The sequence below is a fragment of the Haliotis rufescens genome, unplaced genomic scaffold (genome assembly GCF_023055435.1).
Source record: "Haliotis rufescens isolate VD_foot unplaced genomic scaffold, xgHalRufe1.0.p SCAF_3, whole genome shotgun sequence".
NCBI classification, from domain to species: domain Eukaryota; kingdom Metazoa; phylum Mollusca; class Gastropoda; order Lepetellida; family Haliotidae; genus Haliotis; species Haliotis rufescens.
The window spans coordinates 33,555,210-33,575,048 of record NW_025964001.1 but is presented as its reverse complement, the minus strand read 5'-3'; the positions used below and the strand labels follow the sequence as shown (position 1 = coordinate 33,575,048).

Sequence of the window (19,839 nt, the reverse complement as noted above, 5' to 3'; positions counted from 1 at the left end):
CACCATCAGAGTAGGTGTTGATTGTGAGTGGGTGAAGTAATGTTGATCACATTGTCAGTAGTTACCCAAACAAACGCCACCATCAGTGTGAAAGATTCTATGGGTGTTTCAGTGTGTTGGCTGATGTGAAAGGTTAATTGTACTTCAACATAAACATTGATTTCTGACTCTAAGAAAACATGTATTTTTGTCTCATGATATTTTGCCTTTTTATGATATTCAGTGTATAACAATTAGCACAAGGCAATCAAGGCACTGCATTTGCCAGAGCTGTGGTGCCTGCACTCTACCACCCTGAAAAGCTGAGTACAAGATCAACAGTTTCTATAGGCAAACACTTTTTTTCTGTGACACATTAATTGAGATGGCTCTACCACCATCAAAGATGAATCCTGGAAGTGTGAGTTGGTATAGTACCACTTGCTGTTTCTTCATCAATTATTTATAGTCCACCAATGACCCCAGAGGGGGGTCTGTTCATCTCACACTTGTAGGACATCCACTCATTGACATCAACATCGTGTTTTGCATATCCATAATTAGGGACATTTCTTCTCACCTTCCTGCCCTTAACTGGGATAAATATTTTAGTAGTGTTTTCACAGAAGTCGGTGATTCATTCATGCTGGTAATGTCATTACAGAACTACAGTTATTTGTACAGATCCATAGGTCTTCTGTATTCTCTTTCAATATTTCCATTCACACAGCATTGCTATGATTGTTTTTGCAATATGTTGAATATTTGAACCTCCATTCCCTGCAAAATCTTACGATTATTAAAAATACCGGATTAAACATCACAAAGTACTGTTCCTCCATTCATCTTTCAATAGACTCCATAATCTCTTTACTGTGAGGGATGGTGGCTAAGACTAGTGGGGGAAGCAATTGCTCACCATGCTAAAAGTGGCATAAAAGCCAACTCACTCACTCCTTTACAGTGTGACACAAAGTATTACCAGAGGGACAGAACAATCTGGATCATACCATGGCACTTGAGCATCACCACCACATCTTTACAATAATAAAGGTTTACTTTATCTACTTCTACAGCAGATGTAGGCACAATATAGGCCAGCTATCCACCCTACCTCACACAACACAGGCCAGCTATCCACTCTACCTTATACAATATAGGCCAACTATCCACCATACCTCATACAACATAGGCCAGCTACCCACTCTACCTTATACAATATAGGCCCGCTATCCGCCCTACCTCTCACAACATAGGCCAGCTACCCACTCTACCTTATACAATATAGGCCAACTATCCACCATACCTCATACAACATAGGCCAGCTTCCCACTCTACCTTATACAATATAGGCCAACTATCCACCATACCTCATACAACATAGGCCAGCTACCCACTCTACCTTATACAATATAGGCCCGCTATCCGCCCTACCTCTCACAACATAGGCCAGCTACCCACTCTACCTTATACAATATAGGCCAACTATCCACCATACCTCATACAACATAGGCCAGCTACACACTCTACCTTATACAATATAGGCCAGCTATCCACCATACCTCATACAACATAGGCCAGCTACCCACTTTTCCTCACACAACATAAGCAGGCTAGCCACTCTACCTCACACAACATAAGCCAGCTACCCACTCTACCTCACACAGCATAAGCCAGCTACCAACTCTACCTCACACAACATAAGCCAGCTACCCACTCTACCTTATACAATATAGGCCCGCTATCCGCCCTACCTCACACAACACAGGCCAGCTACCCACTCTACCTCACACAACATAAGCCAGCTACCAACTCTACCTCACACAACATAAGCCAGCTACCCACTCTTCCTTATACAATATAGGCCCGCTATCCACCCTACCTCACACAACACAGGCCAGCTATTTCCTTTCTATAAAACTATGTCCTGCTACTGTTTGTTGTATAGGAGTCTCTATGAAGACTACTGCTATCATGTCCTGCTACTGATCGAGAGTTCATCCAGTCATGCGCAGGTTTTTATCAAAACTTCCAAACATCCCAAAATTGTATTAATGGTTCAGCTACTTATTGATTTCCAACCTTAAATTATATTATCTGGCACAAAACCTGAATTTTCACACATAATTACGTACACTTTTAAAAGATTAGATTTGCCATTTGTTTCCTCTTACAAATAGATTCCCTGAAGATCTACAAATAAAGATTTCTGTATGCCAAAGCTATCGACACAAAACAAAATCTATTCATGATGAACATCACATGTTGATATGTCTAAAGAGAAAGCACAGAAGTGAGTATGTGAGTGAGTGAGTGTTGTTAAATGAGGTGACTCTTAGACAAGAGATTGTTTGACATTTTTTACAATTTACCCAGCAATAATTAGGTTCCTGGTAGGCTGAGGTTGTACTGTGATACAATAGAAGTACCAAACAGGCAACATGGGCTGCATAATCCCCATGGAGCTGAGAATGCAAAAATCCTTTGACAAAGCTAGTGCTATGTCTGAGTGAAATCTTGTGCTATGACCAGGGTAGATATATGTCTGTGTGGAATCTGGTGCTATATAAGTGTATTATTAATAATTATTGTGGGCATCGTCCCCTTATGTAGCATAATATTTAAGATTACAAACGTCTTGTTTGTTTCAGCCTTTGCTCCCATTTAAGCAGACCACAATGACTGCACGTATGCTACTTCAGCATTACAAGAGCATTAACTCAATTAATATAGCAACATTAGACTAGGAATCATTATAACAATACAAAAGCACCATATCCAAAAGGATCCTCATACTTTCACTTAACTGCTTTAAAGATCTGAAACTATGAAACTCACCCGAAAATCTCCACCATTTCCGTCATCTAATTCTAGAGTATAGGCCTCTACGACACTGCTTGGATACGGTTGCCAAGCGATGGTGACACTGTTGTTCTCTGCACTGCATTCTTCTGGGATGATGAAAGGCTGACCTGGTGCTGTGGGAGAGACAGCAGTAGAACATATCATCATCTGACATCATAGGATGAAAATGTTGGCCATTAATCCCAAATAATTCTTATTGCATCAATCTATTGTTCTAACCATGTATTATTTCCCATGAACAATTTCATCCAAATAGCTGGAACCAACTACCAACATAAGCTATTCCATTGCAACTGCGATTCTCCAAGTGATTTGTTCACCAAGTGCATCCAGTTTTGTACCACATGTGGAACTGGAACTGCACATACAACTGCCTGTTTTATTTGACACAGGTGTAGTTGGTTGTGTTTGCGCATTGGCTTCTCGTCAACGATGAATTATTTATGTCCAAGAAAGACCTCAAAAGTGGGTATTCATGAAAATAGAGCCCTCCAGCACTTTGAGCCCTTGTGTATTATTTTTCATGAATACACACTTTTTTGTTCTTTCTTCATGATTTAAATTGCAGCACTGGGAGCATGCAAACAAATTTTACTGTCAATGCCAAGTTTCTTAAATCAATCGCTAAATTTAGTTTCAAACAAGGAAAATCCGATCCATACTTAATAAACGACTTCCCACATTATTTATGATTTCTTTGCTGCTTGTACAGTGGTCACAATGGGATGTGCATGTTTGGAGCCCAAAAGCATGACAAAGTCTCCAGGATTCACAAATGGAAAGACCCCTTGGTAAATCCCTGGTTGTAGAACATCAAACGTGGCTATTTGAACATCAAAACAATTTAATTTTAAAACAAATGTCAAAACCATCTTGATTTTACAACACTGCACAAGCCCTACTTCTTAAATATATATTCCATTTCTGTGATGGTTTTTATTATGCTATATAACTTGTTAATCATATTCATAGCCTACCCACATGTGCGCAATTATTATTCATAAGCTTTACAAACTAAGACCATGTGAACATCAACATGTTACATTAGCATCTACTGCAGAGAAAATCAAAACCAAACTTAACATAAATTTTCAATTATTTCAACAGATTTTAAACACCTACATAATGACTTAGTAAGCATGTGTTAACAGGAAGTAATTTGCCTGATTGACTGCAAGTGTTGTGCTAAACAGTTCTACACTTGACCTTCAAATACAGGCATGGAACCTATACTCTCAACATTGATACAGGCCACATGGCTCCTGCTTGGATTAAACCTGATCATGAAATATCAGATATACCCCCCTGCACTTTGTGATCTCACAGAATTTACTTGTGAAAATTTAAGGCTGCAAGATCTGTTTTGAATCTGAGACCACCTGTGGGTATTATGTCTGCATCACTTTGTAACAGTTGCCCTATCATATGACGTTGTTCATGAGGTTAAAACGGTTTAACCAACTCCAGACAGGGAAACATACAAATCGCTTTTAAACTATCTGGAGAATAACTAATCTTAGATTTGATGTCAAACCTGAAACAGTTTCAGTATTTCATAGAAATAATTGCTTTTTCAGATATGACTCGTTTTACTTTCATTATCATATGATCACTTGTTTGAGCCTGGTTTCAACACTTTGATAATTAATGGTTGATACATGGCTGGAGCTGTCATCCATCAGGAACAATGAAAACATGCTAAAACCAAGCTAAACAGCCTTGATAGTGAAAGTATTTGAATTTATGTTGATGTTGGTCAATATTTGACCATCTCTTCAGATCAGTCGAAGATATTTCTGATAGATGAGAAAAGTGGTTGTTACTGAAGAAGAATAGATTTAACTGTCAAGTGTTTCACAATTGTTTCGAAATTAAATGTCACAAGGTTTTAAAGAATTGTATCAAAACATGTTTTGATGACTGTACGTCTAGTCTTGTGACCTTCCAGAAAGGATCACCGTCTCCAAACCTGCCATGTTGACATTTCCAGTAAACTATTTGATCTATGTCATGCAGACATGACAAAACCTATGTCCTTCCTTCCTATGTCCTCATAGCAAGATCTCAACTTTGCATTGTCTCTAATTGGGGGGAGATAGGATCTCACGTTCGAATGTTCGATTGTGTTTGACTTGCTCAAGCTATGTTATCGATCTCCTATACAACTGGTACAGCTGCCCTGTGGCTATACCACTCTCAAACACTGCTCTGCCTATAGCTGTACACTTCTACATCCAAGAGGCATGAAAGCCAATTCCATAACAGTTGCTGCATTCAATGACATACTACTCATAATTGGCAATTATTTGAATTTTATCCGTATCTTTAACAAGATTATCTCGGTATAATAGCTATCCTGTTGTCCAGGGCAAAGGGATGTCCTTGTAGGTGGATGGGACTTCGTTACTGCCTGGCGTTCAGGCTGATGAAGAAGTGGGCCCTGAATGAGGATAACCTGTATTGTACATGTAATAATGTAACGGTGGAATCTTGGAACATCACTGTCAGCAGGGCATATTTTTTGTTGTAAAAATGTCTTCATTAGACCTGGCAAGAAGTATATAGTTTAGACATTGAGGGTTTCACTTCCTATCTCGAGGTGGTTCAGCAAAAGATGTTGTTACCAAGATGCTCAGAGCGCAAGGACATTTTAAAATAACATTTATATCTACAGGATCATTATCGGACACTAAGCCATCACCTTTGTAAACTACAATGGCATCACTAACAGATGGGAGTTTTCACAGTGAGTGAGTGAGTGAGTGAGTGAGTGAGTGAGTGAGTGAGTGAGTGAGTGAGTTGGGTTTAATGCTACTTTGAATAATATTTCAGTATTATCATATTGTGTGAGATAATAAGGGAGGAAAACCTAAAGCAATACTGATTTTAGAAGTTTACCACTTCATAAAAGTACTGGGACATTGGAGTAAGCATAGTGGATAAAGGCCTGGGTTTCGTTTCCCCACATGGGTACACTGGATGAAGCCCATTACTGGGTACCCTGCCATGATATTGCTGGAAAATTGCTAAAAGCAGCATAAAACCACTCACTCACTTGCTAACTCATCTCACTAACTCACTGAAGTACAAGCTAGTTGATGACTAAATACTCTCATAAAATTTCACTACAAATATGAGCCTCATCAACCAGAAAATCAAAATTGGATAAACTTACTTGTCATTCAATCAGCTATATCTACATTTGCTATATAGAATTCTACCATTATATTAATATGCTAACTTGATATGAACATTTCAGTGTGTTAGTTTTAGCATCGTTTCAGCCATAGGTCCAATCCTAATACTAAATTCATCTATATTTACAAACCTAACAGATCGATCAACCCGCAGAGCAGAATATTCAATTGCATTAGTCAAATCCCCAGCTAGTCAAAGCTCAGAGTTGACAGAGTGTCACCGAATTTTCCAAACAAATTTCTCCACATTCAATTTCTGTCATTTCTTCTTTTCCTTTTCTCAAACAATATTGACCTTGCTTAGATTTGGCCAGTAACTTAGGCACTCTTCCCCTGGTAGAATAAGTCAATAGTGTTTAAAAGCAATTTCTATGTTATTTCCTCAGCTGACAAGTCCAGATTGGTGGTGGTGTTGAGGCTGGGTGAAAGCTGTTTTAAATGCAACATTGCTCTATACCCTTCAGCCAACATTACCACAGCTTGTGGCAGTTAGGAATCATTTTTTTCTTACTTCAGAGCAGCTGAATGAGTTTGACATTTGTGGTGATTCTTAGGTGAGATACATTTAAAACTAGTATCAGTTTTACCATTCAAAGGAACAACTTTTCTTCTCATTACAAGAAATGGATCTGATTTTATACCTTAATTCCATCTTTTCAGTCATTTTGCACGGTATCATTTATGTTCATCTAGATTGTGTTTCAGAGAGAGATATTTTTATATTCTCGAGAGAATTCTTTGAGAACCGCTTGTCTTGCCTTTTATTTTGAACACTGAATATAAATGAGAAACTTACAGACATCGGCTCTCAGAAATGTTATCACATGAAACAAGTGCAAAATGACGAACACTTTAATACAGATTTCCTTAATAACATGACATCCAATTACCCATTTGAGTGGTGACTAGAGACATTTCAAGAGATTTTGCTTTAAAACATCGTAATTTTGGTTTTCCATTCATCTTCAGTGGCTTGTTCTTGTACACAATGTCCTGATACTCTTACCTGTGGAATTGTGTAAACAAAGATAATTAAGGGGAAAAACTGAAATGTAGCTGTGTCGGTACAATTCAAGGTGGTACACAGGTGGTGTACATAACCATGATGGGGTGGGTCTCAGGAACACATTTCAGTGGAGTGGTAGCCACCATTGCATAACCCAAGAATTGAAAGCTTGAATGGCATGAGTTAGAAGCACCTCAGGTAGAGTCATAACCAGGCACATCATGGCAGTCACTGTGGGTGAAATGGGTATATAACACCTTGAACAGTACTTTGGTTATTTATAACCCTGTGGGGATTTCAGGTTAGTATAGGCCCCCAGCAACCTATGCTGGTCGTACGAGGCAACCAAAACTAATTGGTAGATCAGGCTCGGTGACTTGGTTGATTGCATGTCATTGTACCCCGATGGCATAGAGCATTACACACAATATTGGTCACTGGATTGTCTGGTCAAGAAATGCGTATTTACAGCCCACTGTCATATCGCTGGAATATTGCTGATTGTGGCATTGAACAAGAAAAACAACAATACTTATTAATATGATTTTTCACTTGATGCCAATGAGGAGGCTGACCAAGGGTAAATATTGGGATTCGAAAGCATGTTCATTGGATCCTGGCAGCTAAGGCACATAACTCCGCACAACTAGGTGCAGCACCTTGATTACTGCACCATCCAAGCACCAAGTTCTATGAACGTCAGAACCCCCAAATCTTTAAAAAGACTCATAAATGCCAAAGGGATAGTACCATTTTATGGATTGGGCCTTAATTCACCAAAGCAATATACGATTGTCGAGCTTACATATGACAGTCTTATGACTAAGACCTCATTGAGGAACAAGGCACAGAATATTCAATGCAATATCAGATCTTAGTTCAGAATAGAGATCTGAACTGTGTGAGTTTATAAGCAGAACTGAAGATGCTAATTAATTTCACTTGGAAGCAGGAGGAAATAAATATTTACGTTGAAGAAATTGCCTATCAAAACAAACTCGATTATTACAGAGTTAGGTTATTTCTTCTCAAACGTAGCATATCATGACTCACAATAATTTATGGAAATATTCATAGATATTATGATTCCAGATGACAATTTCAAAGTAACATTCATCCACTAATCTCCCAATGTTAAATGCCCGGTCTTTGATCTGTAGAATAGAATGGACATGCTGATCACAAGTTTGTGTCAACATTTACTGAAACATAAAACAAATTCACTTTAACTGGAAATACAAAGCTTCCTATCGGTATGCTTCACAAATTTCTTTCAATCAATAAATTGGAAATTTCTTCAGGATGAGGTGTTTCTGAAGTGTTATCTGGGCCGCAAACAAACATTTCCTGCTGATTGCGTATTGTCATTATATCCACCATGTTCGTTCTAAAGCTCAGCCGGAAGCCAATTCAGTAAATTTTTTAATCCTCACATGAAAAAATACTTTCAGTTGGGTTGTGTACTTTATGTGGGTTATACTGCAATCTAATTTCCTAACAGACAAAGAAAAAAACAAAGCTATATTTTATTACACTGGCGCATGTAAAGAAGCTGTTGGTCTTATGTGCTGTTCAACAGGGACTAGTCCTATCATTGTGTGTGCTTAAGCTGCAACACTCAATACAACATGCTTAATAGCTTGTGTGAGTTTGCGAGATTTCGTTTCATCTGTTTTTTCAATATATTTTGCATTTTGAAAATGCACTTTGGGTGATCACTTAACAAAAAACATCATTTATTCATATTAAACATAGGAAAAAGCAAAATATCTGTCTATTTACTTTTTAATAACACTTTACATTTTTCAATATATATTTTATTAAAACACAAGCTGATAATGTTGACACTTCTGGTGATCACTAAATTAATATCACACATAAGAAAATGTAAGTCTATTTATCTATTAATCAAATCTGTAGCATATAGTGATAGGCAAAAATAAGCATGTAGATAGCAACTGATGGATTAATCAACAAAGAGATGAACCTAGATACAAACATTTTACTTAGCAACTTATCTTGTTGAAAAAAAGCAATTCTACATCAAACAACTGTCCTACTTTTTTCTAAATGTTCCCTTATTTCTTTCCTTCAGCATATACATCTTACCCGTCTTGGTCATATTAACAAAATAACAGGCTATCTGCCTAAGAAATTTAGATTTATCTGCAATACTGTTTACGGTAATGAGGTTTGACGGGCCTTATATCAAATCCTATATAACAAAAATGAGGTATAGATTACATGCTTAGTTCTTGTTGACCCGAGATATTCTTGATATTCAAGCTATTATCTGATCCCCTGTCATCAATAGTATAAACTGCTTGACCTATCACTTGTTCCTTGACAGAGATTGGAACAGTCGGCTCTCTTGGAGACTTATGTATCCTGGCATTGCAGCAGGTTCCCTCCAAGGAAAGTAGAGATTCTTCTGTCAAGTAGGAGAGAAAAACGCAGGCCCGAGATCGACAAGTACCCCTCTCGTGTTTTATTGAGTATTGATCTTGCCTATCTGATTCGTCAAACACGATGGTCATGTCGCAGCCTCTGATAGCATCGATCCATCCATTTCACCAGACTTGGTCCATCGATGTCGTGTCAACACCTTTCATCCTACACAAGAACATGTCTATATCCAATTGCTCTCCACTAAATTCTTATCGCTTCAAGCATTTCTTGCATCAAACCCTTTTTAGTGAATTTCAAAAGCTGTATAATGATAGATCTTCAATCTAATAGAGTAATGATTTACTATTAGAGTGTGTAGCATCGTTGCCTGTGGAAATTAGGTTTTACAAGAGGTCTGACTGGAACTAGATCCTCCATTTTCTTATTCTCAACTACATGAACTTTTTCCACCAAGACACCAAAGTTTTGAGAAGTACAAAGTTAAATGGCAATAATGTTGAACTGTTATTGAATACTTATAATTTGATCTTTACGATAATTTGAGAGTTTCTCATAGACTACTTCCTTATCACAGAAAAATATCCTATATTCCATATTACATTGAAACCATGGTAAATCAAACTGGTTGACACCAGGTGTTCATGAAGAAATGTTGAATGATGGAAAAGAATCATCATTTAACATGCAATTGATAAATCTCTAATGCAGCAACTGACCAATATGTTAGACAAAGCTGTCATGCCCAAACACAAAGGTCAGAACATATTGGAGCAGAGAAACTGCACAGACAGAAACTGCTGCTGTCAAATGACCTCTTTGTGTGATGCACCAACAGCACCTACAATGAACCAGAGGGTGTAGAATTCTCTGACAATTTATGTGATCTGTAAGCCTAGCATAATGACTGGATGCAATCTTCCTTATCAACCACAGTAGTTTATATTTCAGTGTATGATCTAACACAATCCAAGACTTGCTGCATTTTTTTGACAAAGCAATGAATTAGTTGGAGAGGTAACCTAGCAACATGGTCCTGTCTCTCACTTGATTTGATAACCATTGGAGAGAAATATAGATTCACGTCATGGTGTTTTTTATTACATGACATTTTTATCATCACTTAACTGAAATGGTTCAAACTTGTTTCCAGATCTTGGGGAAACACATAATCAATTCATTTAAACAACATGAAATACAAGAAGTATTTCAAAAAAGGATATAGTAATTTTAAGAATATAAGACTTACTTTCAACAAAGAAGTACTCTAAAAGCAGTCACTGATACAAAACATTTTCAAATAATGCAAACAACTAATTCTGTGTAATGTCCTGTGAAATTATTTCTTGCGTTAGCATTTTCGGACAAGGAGAGTGCTTCGTGCACCATCTATCTATGCAATCATGTGAGTTTATTTTTAGCTGGAGAAAAAACCTAATTCCTATCAAGCGATGACCAGGCATGCTTGTTTTTACTATGCAACACAGGAAGTTAGTGGCGGTAATGGTTTAGTAGGCATCAATCTTACTCAAGCCAACTCACAGGCTAAAGTCTATATCAGAATATCATGCATGGACCCTGTGCTGTATTATCAGTAGACTAACATATAGTCTCTGAAATGAAAATATTAAATAGGTTCTTTATTCTCAGGGAGCTGAAGAAATACAGACTTGTCAAAGTAATGTAGACTACGTTTTCGGACATGTTTGTTTCAAGGTCTGTACAAGAGACTATATAAAAATGTTCAATATGAAGATCATGTTGAGGATATTGTTTGTTTGTTGTTTAACGCCACATTCACTGATATTCCAGGTAAATGACGAGGACCTGTAAATAATGTAGTTTAGACCAGATAAATCAGTGATTGATATCATGAGCAACAATCAGGGCTGTTATGGTCACCACTTGATCACCCATATGACAAGCATAGGTCGCTGGGGACCTATCCTAACCCAGAATCTCCATTGGGTTTGAGGTCATTGTCAAACTAAAATGTTGCTAAACTATCAAATCCTGAAGCAAATGGTATTTTACATCTGACGCTTCCTTCATATCACATGTGATAATAAATGTTAAACTCTTTTCATCAGATAAATTTGTATATAATGGGACACCTGAAAGTAACTTGGGTAGAGTAATATTTGTTTACCTATCTACATACGAGTTCCAGGAGTGACTTGAGTGACTTGAGTTTAACACTGCTTTGAATAGCATTTCAGACATATCACACCATGTCAGCATGATGGCAGAAGACAATCCCAAGTGATGCAGGTCAAAGGCCATTACCACTTTGGAAACCACAAGGTATGGTGCTGAATGGGGTAGTCCCTCTTACAGATCCCAGTGTATATAAAACAATCACCCCCACTCCATTCAATCCCTCATCCCCTTCTCAGCTTTATCTGCCTATACTCATCCCCTTCTCAGCTTTATCTGCCTATACTCATCCCCTTCTCAGCTTTATCTGCCTATACTCATCCCCTTCTCAGCTTTATCTGCCTATACTCATCCCCTTCTCAGCTTTATCTGCCTATACTCATCCCATTCACAGCTCTATCTGCCTATACTCATCCCCTTCTCAGCTTTATCTGCCTATACTCATCCCATTCACAGCTCTATCTGCCTATACTCATCCCCTTCTCAGCTGTATCTGCCTATACTCATCCCCTTCTCAGCTTTATCTGCCTATACTCATCCCATTCACAGCTGTATCTGCCTATACTCATCCCATTCACAGCTGTATCTGCCTATACTCATCCCCTTCTCAGCTGTATCTGCCTATACTCATCCCCTTCTCAGCTTTATCTGCCTATACTCATCCCCTTCTCAGCTTTATCTGCCTATACTCATCCCCTTCTCAGCTTTATCTGCCTATACTCATCCCATTCACAGCTCTATCTGCCTATACTCATCCCCTTCTCAGCTTTATCTGCCTATACTCATCCCATTCACAGCTCTATCTGCCTATACTCATCCCCTTCTCAGCTGTATCTGCCTATACTCATCCCCTTCTCAGCTTTATCTGCCTATACTCATCCCATTCACAGCTGTATCTGCCTATACTCATCCCATTCACAGCTGTATCTGCCTATACTCATCCCCTTCTCAGCTGTATCTGCCTATACTCATCCCCTTCCCAGCACTATCTGCCTATACTCATCCACTTCTCAACTCTATCTGCCTATACTCATCTCCTTCTCAGCTCTATATTCCTAAACTCATCACCTTCTCAGCACTATCTGCCTATACCCTATTGCATTGACAGTTTATACTAACACTCAAGGGTTCCCTTTCAGAATATGTTTTATATAACCTCTCATATATTGATGAGGCGGATTCTAGGATTTGAACCTAAAACCTTTTGATCCTGGCACATATAAGGGACACAACTCAGCACTGTGAACTGCAGCACCCAAGACGACGGGGCCACATATGCTCCAACAGACAAAAGCCTGCATTGAAAGTAGGCAGTGTTTCTCTCTGCCAGTGATATATGTGATTTCTGAAATGGTGTATACCCTAAAAATAAATGGGAAAGCACCAACCTGAGCCAATTTACTGGGCTTTGAAAAAGGGCAGATACATGTTCAAATTGGGGATGCCATAGTCCCCAAGAAAGGATGCTTAACTAGATTTCATGTAAATCAATTTTCATGATCCCCTCAAGCAAGAAATCATTGCGAAGAAGGGATCGTTAAAGTTCACAGTTCATCCAATGCTGAACAGGTACAATATCAGCCTGTCAAGAATGGACCACTTCACTCATGCAAACAACTTCTCAACACCTTCATCGATGCTGTGAATGGAAATACTCGGGATGTTATTGATTGTGTCTACATGGCATAAATATTTTTTCATGAAAGGTTTAATTTCACTTTTGAACTATATATTAGTGTATATAAACGCATAGTCATCTCTATTGAAGAATTTTAAGAAATAACTAATCTTGCAAGAAACTTGTTATGAGACCCTGTTGTCGTCACAGCGTAATCAAGAAAGAAACTGCATGAATGAATGAAGAGACTTGAATCAATACCCGTCTTGGCAGAGACTCCCCGCAATGATAGTCTCAGCCTACATCTTGAAAACTACAGATGGTAACCAATGACCTGTACTTTTAAACTAGGTGATATTGATGGCAAATGTAAAGTTTGGATTAATGAGGTTGTACTTTTCCTAGCTATGTGATGAAACCTCACCTTCAGGACAATCTTGTTTGCAACGTTTAGTTATATAGGAAGCAACATTATTCTTTATGATTATCTAATCTGGGAAACATCTTGATGATGTCTCTGGAAAAAATACCACCCACTTTAAAGAGGTTTCACTGTCAGTATGCACAGAGAAAATCTAAACATTGATACATATTCTTAATCAAAGCTTCCAGTGAGAACATTGGGATCATTAGACTATGTATTTATCATTTTGCTTTCCATTCCAATGCCAAATTATACCGAACAGCCATCAGGACACTTCAAAATGCTTTGATATTTCTTTTGAACAACTACAAAATCTCTGCAGTAGAACTGATTTTATACATCATGAATATATTATTAACTTCAATCTACAAACTGTGAACAGAGACTTTACTTCATGGAAAACTTCAAACAAAATTTGTCCCCTTTTTGCAAGAATGTTAACCAAAAATAATAACGACACTGCCAAATCTGATCTAACTAGATACATTTTGGAATGATATATGTGTCAGCATCACTTCCGCATAAATAAAATTCTTTATAACACACATCTGGTCTTCAAATCCCCTACAACATTTTATAGATGAGAGGACAGTATTCTCAAAAGTGGCTGAAAGTCATTAATGGACACCACCAATCTATTGCATTCTGGTCCATGTACGATTAAAGGTTTACCAGGAGACTCCTGTCCATCTATTGATCATATCTCCTGGCTCTATATGTTAGCTCTGCCTCTCTATTAGCCTATTGGAATAATGACGGCAACTGAAGACCTTATCTGTGCAGCGTCTTCACAGCGCTGCAGCATGGACTATGTACACACCATCGATTAATAAATCCCCTTTACAGTGGCGAGTTTAGGGGCGTTATCTATGAGGAAAGTTATCTCCTAGCTGTCTAATGTCATTTACGAAGTATTGGGTAAAATACAAGATTGGACATAGAGGGAGCTTTCGGAGAAGTTATGATGAAGAATGTGACAAGAAGCTTGGTAGGATTTAACGGAGGAAAATAGAATCTTTCACAAAAGAGAGTTAACTTGCCCTGTAAGCTAGGGAGCTATTCACCCTGAGAAAGAAAGATGATGGAAGCTAGCTTTAGTTACCATCATTAATATTTGTCCATGTAAATTATATTGCAAGGTGATGTCATGCATTTAATTCCAGTTCATAATCACATCATGATGACGGTCTAATACTATTTACAATAAAAAGATAGGGAAGCAAACCCTTTATGCCTTATGGTTTCAGCTGTTTCATCCAGCAGTTCTGAATCAAGATTACTTACGCCACTGACACAAACACAGCTGGTCAAAAAGTTATTGTGTGACATCCCACTGCATATGAGATCATATCACCCTTCATGCTGTTTGAGCAAATAAGATACTTATTTCAATACTTTATCACTTCATTTAGACTAAAACCATTTTGTTTTTCTGATATATTTCTGTTTTATTTTAACTGATTTAACAAATAAAGAAATTCGGGAATTAATCATTGTCTGACTAGATCTTGTTCATGATGAAAAATGTGCCATTACTATTCTGTCCCCAGCTTCCCTACTGCTGCGCCAGTGACGCACATAACTCCATCGGTGTGCTACCATGTACAGGCCTTAATTTGAGAGCAAGGTACTTTGCGTAATGTGTAGTTTTTTTCCAAGCTTGATGCAAGGGCTGTAATTTTGGTTCTTCTCCTGACAGTGATTGAAATGAGTATAAGATGACCTGTAGTTAGTTTGCCTCAGAGTACTCTACAGAGTTCTCTTTGTACAGACCTGTCTGAATGACCTGGCAACAGGGCCACCTCTCACAAAGTGAGATTAGCACTATGACTGCTGCTCACATGCTTTAACATAGAGTGAAGATAGCTTGTGCTAATATTTTAGATAGATGCCTAGGTCAAATTCAGATATTCTGTTGTCTTATCCTAATTCTCCATCAGCCATTCTTAACCACACCATATCGTAACCATTCATCAACCAGGCCATACCTTCTACAATGATTGTGTTTTCACAACCACTATGGAAATCAGGGAGAGCAAAGTTAGATTTCAAGGGCCAGATCAATTTACTTTTCTGTCATACAAATAAACAGACCTCAAATTTTGCAAAAGTAAAACAATGTAAAAGAATTTACAGTTAGCCGACATTATCATTATTATAACATTTTCCTTTTCTTCTTTGTACATTGACCTCCCCTCTCAAAAAACTGCAAAACATTAAATGTAATTGGTCTGGCTTTAATACCTGTGACCATGAGAAAAATGTTTCTTTTTGAGAAAAACACAAGTTGTGTTTTCATAATTAATAATTCGATATATATTTGAATTAGTATGAAATGTCCTCATCTTGAAATATCCTGAAATCATGCTCAAAACATCAAATCCAATACTTATCAAGCTACAATAATCACAATACAGTCGTAATTAATTCAACAACAGGAATAAATTCATACTTGAGAGTTCTTCGCTACTTGACATACATTATCAGTGTACGTTTTACACATAGAGATGTTTATGTAAACACAGTATAAACACACAGTCTTTTTGTTAATCAAGATTTTTCTCAATGCACATTCTCCCTCCAGTGCTGATGGCTTTATTTAGACACGATACATTCCAGATATGACTTACTGCCAGCACTCGTGTTTATATTGCCAGGCCTTCTCTTTTTTTAAACAGTTGTAAGTGCATGTGTTCATAGATAATATCTAATTAAGAGATTTTTCAGCAAACTGTCAAAGTAGATTGCATGGTGACGATCGATCAAAGCAACATGTTGCTGAGATATGTCACAAGGAAGAAGTGCACTGTAAACTGGAAATAGCGTAAACTAAAATATGTCAAAACGTCATACATTATTGCAAAGTGTACAATGAAAAAACGTAACCATGCAAAAAGTCAAAACAAAAATCATTAAAGCTTAACAATCATGAGCATTCAAAACATGTCCACAAAAACGCAATTAATGATGAAATGGAATTAAAAAAATGATAAAATATGTACAAAGATTCTGATTGGTTAATAACTGACTAAAGCAGGGTTGTATAACACCTAGTGCTGTCATGACAAGTACAAAAGCGGGATTCATCTATATCAATACAAGCTGATGGGGATTGCAAGATGCTGCAATCTCAAGACAACAAGACATACTCACCTATAATACCATCTGTTTGATGAACATACAGAACATAGCATTAGAAACAGAAAACATTGTTTCCCCATACACTAACAATCATTTAATAGCTGTGCTGTCAGAACATAGGTTTTGCATACTGTTTCTTGCACAATGCAAATGTCGGAAGGTTTATGTTGTTTGTTTTTGTCAAACAATCATTTATAGCTGTGCAGTTTTAGAACACAGGTTTTGTATATTGTTCATTGCACAATGCATATGTTTGTTGTATTGTGTGGATTATTTCTGAATGTCATGTAAAAAATGTAGAACAGATAAGTTCAAAAAATTAGAACCAAATAAAAACACATTTCTAATGCTACATGGATATGACAAAATCAAATGTATATATATTATATACAGAGATTTTGATATGACCACCATTAAAAACATCAAATTCTAAAGTCAATTCAATAGCTCATTGGAAGAGAATGAAAACCTTGGCCATTCTAAAATGCTTTCTTGAGTCAGGGCTAGCAGTAATTATGAACTGACCCTCAATCAGATTGGAAGCCATCAATCTTCCCAACTTGGTGTATCATTTCTATGTTCATAGATTAATGATCAAAAATGGATAAAACACAACATTATTGCAGAATTACAAAAAAAAGTATTTTATTTTATATATGTACAAAACAAAAATACAATTCAGTGTCTAAAATTTTTTTCCTTAAAAATTACTTATGCCCTCAACAGCTCTTATTTTCATCCTGGAATGTTATCGTTGGCAGCTGTTCATGAACAAAAATAATAAGACTGACCTAGCTCAAATACAAATTAACCTACAACCTGCTTGTTTTAAAAACACACCAACAATACAGCCGACTACAGTGTAATCGACCTACAAATGAGTGCTCCAGAAAACATCACAAGATTAAAGCAATATTCTTGAAGGTGAAATAGTTGTATTTCAAAGTACACCAACTTCCAATTTCTTCAGAAATGATAAAACACGAGGAATGTAAATTACATCTACACATCCATCAATGCTTGTATGTGAAACAGTTTCCAAGTACCCATGAACAAGTCTTGCACGTCATCACAGGATATTCACTGAAGACCCATATCAGTCTGTCTACAAAGAATTCCCAATAAACCAAGACGAAGAATGAACCAAACCAGTTTTATGACACCAAAGTAAACATGGGTTGTGCAGATAGCTTCTAAAGCAGCCATTTAGTTGGAATAAAGGAGAAAGGATGCTTGTGGTTTACATTATAAAGGTAAGGAGAATGTTGCAAGGTATTTCTGAACCCAGTGCAGATGGTAGATGTTCATCAAATACCATCTCCCACAGCACTCGCTCAATGTGCAGATAAATCTGCAACTGTATATAACCAGTTGTTAGGAACTTTTTAAGGTTAGCTGCAGCAGGTATATAAAATAACCATCATGTCAGTTGATGTAAATATTCCCATAAACATTAAAATATGTTTCAAGTTATTTCAAAATGACTTTTTTCCAGATCTTAAAATGTAACTTTCTTTAAACATTGACACCTAAAAATACATGGACTGAAATTATTTTTGGGATCTTTTGAACTCTTGATTATCAGAGCATGGAAAGTTTTCAGTGATGATAACTCATCATCATGAAATTTATCAAAGAACGAAGTTGTCCTGAGATGTTATTTCAAGAAGGGCGGAAATGGAACCAGCCGAAGTGTGTCAGGAATCAGGGACTGTGTCCGAGCTGTTCCACAGACTTGTCTACGTGTAATATAACCATATATCTACAGATTGTCCTGTAAACTAATTCAAAACATGAAAATAACATATCAGAACTGAATTAAATACTTGCTTAGTATGTCTTATGAACCTTATAACCTCTCTCTAGTGATTAAGATAAGAAAGACAAGATTCCCAATCTTTTGAAGCTACTATGCAACATTATCTGTATGCTTAAGGGAGACTTTTTAACGAACCAATCACTATTTTCGGAAAACATTGAATGGATCAGCACCGCTGATAAAGATAATAAATTAGAACAAGGGTCTAGGTGCTGACAGGGAGTAGGAATACAAGATGCCTGATGATTTTTACACTAGGGTGTTTAGAGCAAAATACCGATACTGTCATTCCTTAGAGAATACGACCAGGGAGAAATTGTTTTTGCAAGGGTATGCGAGATCAGAAATCCGATGGTGACAGTCCCTATGGATAGAATAGAAGTTGATGATTTTTGCATGTGATGGTACATGGGAGTGCTGGTTCTGGAAATACAAGCAGCATTCAGGATACAAAATACTTTGATATATTATTTTGTTCAATAATGTGATCTGTTAAATATAAAAGTTGTAAATACTTAAAACTAATGTGTCATTACATTATTCCTATGACCCAAACATGGAAAAGAACATTTTTTTTACAGACAATAATATTCTCACACTGCACCAGAGTGTCCTATGAGTCTCATGTGCATAAAATAATAATGCATTTTGGGTTCTTTGGGGTTTTATAAGATGTAAAGTACATGCAAGGAAACCAGAAATTTATTACATAGTAATAAAAACCAGTTTAGCACATCAAGGAATAAACAAACTCGGACATAGAAGTTCACTTAAACAAAATTACTTTCTTCTTCATATATCTTATAATGAATTTGATATGTGTATGCTGTTACAATAATCTGCACAGAACTTCACTGTGATGGTCATGAAATGTATGGAATTTTTAAAAATCTTCAATGAGGTTTAAAAACCATCAACCCAGCCCAAATTGTATTTGGTCCTCTGCTGGAACATTATCATGTCATGAGAAATAGTGTTAATGCATTACTGCTGCTCTTGTCGATTCATAATGACTCCCTAGTGGTAAACAAGTTTAACCTTTTTAAACAAACAATATTTGTTAAGTGCTTTTAAGGTATTTGAAAGCTAGATTACACTAAATGAAAAGAAAACATTAAAAGTTTATGTGTCACTTCTGTAAATTCACGGCTCTCTTTTTCTTAATTTCATCAACGTTTTTGGTACTGCCGACAGTTTATGGGCATCTCTGATACAGACTGGTGACAT

The 19,839-nt window shown here is 37.0% G+C and overlaps 1 protein-coding gene across 2 annotated transcripts in view; it reads right to left on the bottom strand.

Moving 5' to 3' along the window:
* The window catches only part of LOC124119871 (E3 ubiquitin-protein ligase TRIM9-like), a 199,524-nt gene that overhangs the window by 44,414 nt on the left and 135,271 nt on the right, over window positions 1-19,839 (bottom strand). The window contains exons 5-6 of one of the 2 annotated variants that reach the window (XM_046482539.2): window positions 16,806-16,817; window positions 2,818-2,957 (exon numbers count right to left, since the gene is read on the bottom strand). In XM_046482539.2, coding sequence (XP_046338495.1) covers window positions 2,818-2,957; window positions 16,806-16,817 — 152 coding nt within the window. The remainder of the gene's footprint in view (window positions 1-2,817; window positions 2,958-16,805; window positions 16,818-19,839) is intronic. The other variant, XM_046482545.2, reaches the window with a different exon arrangement.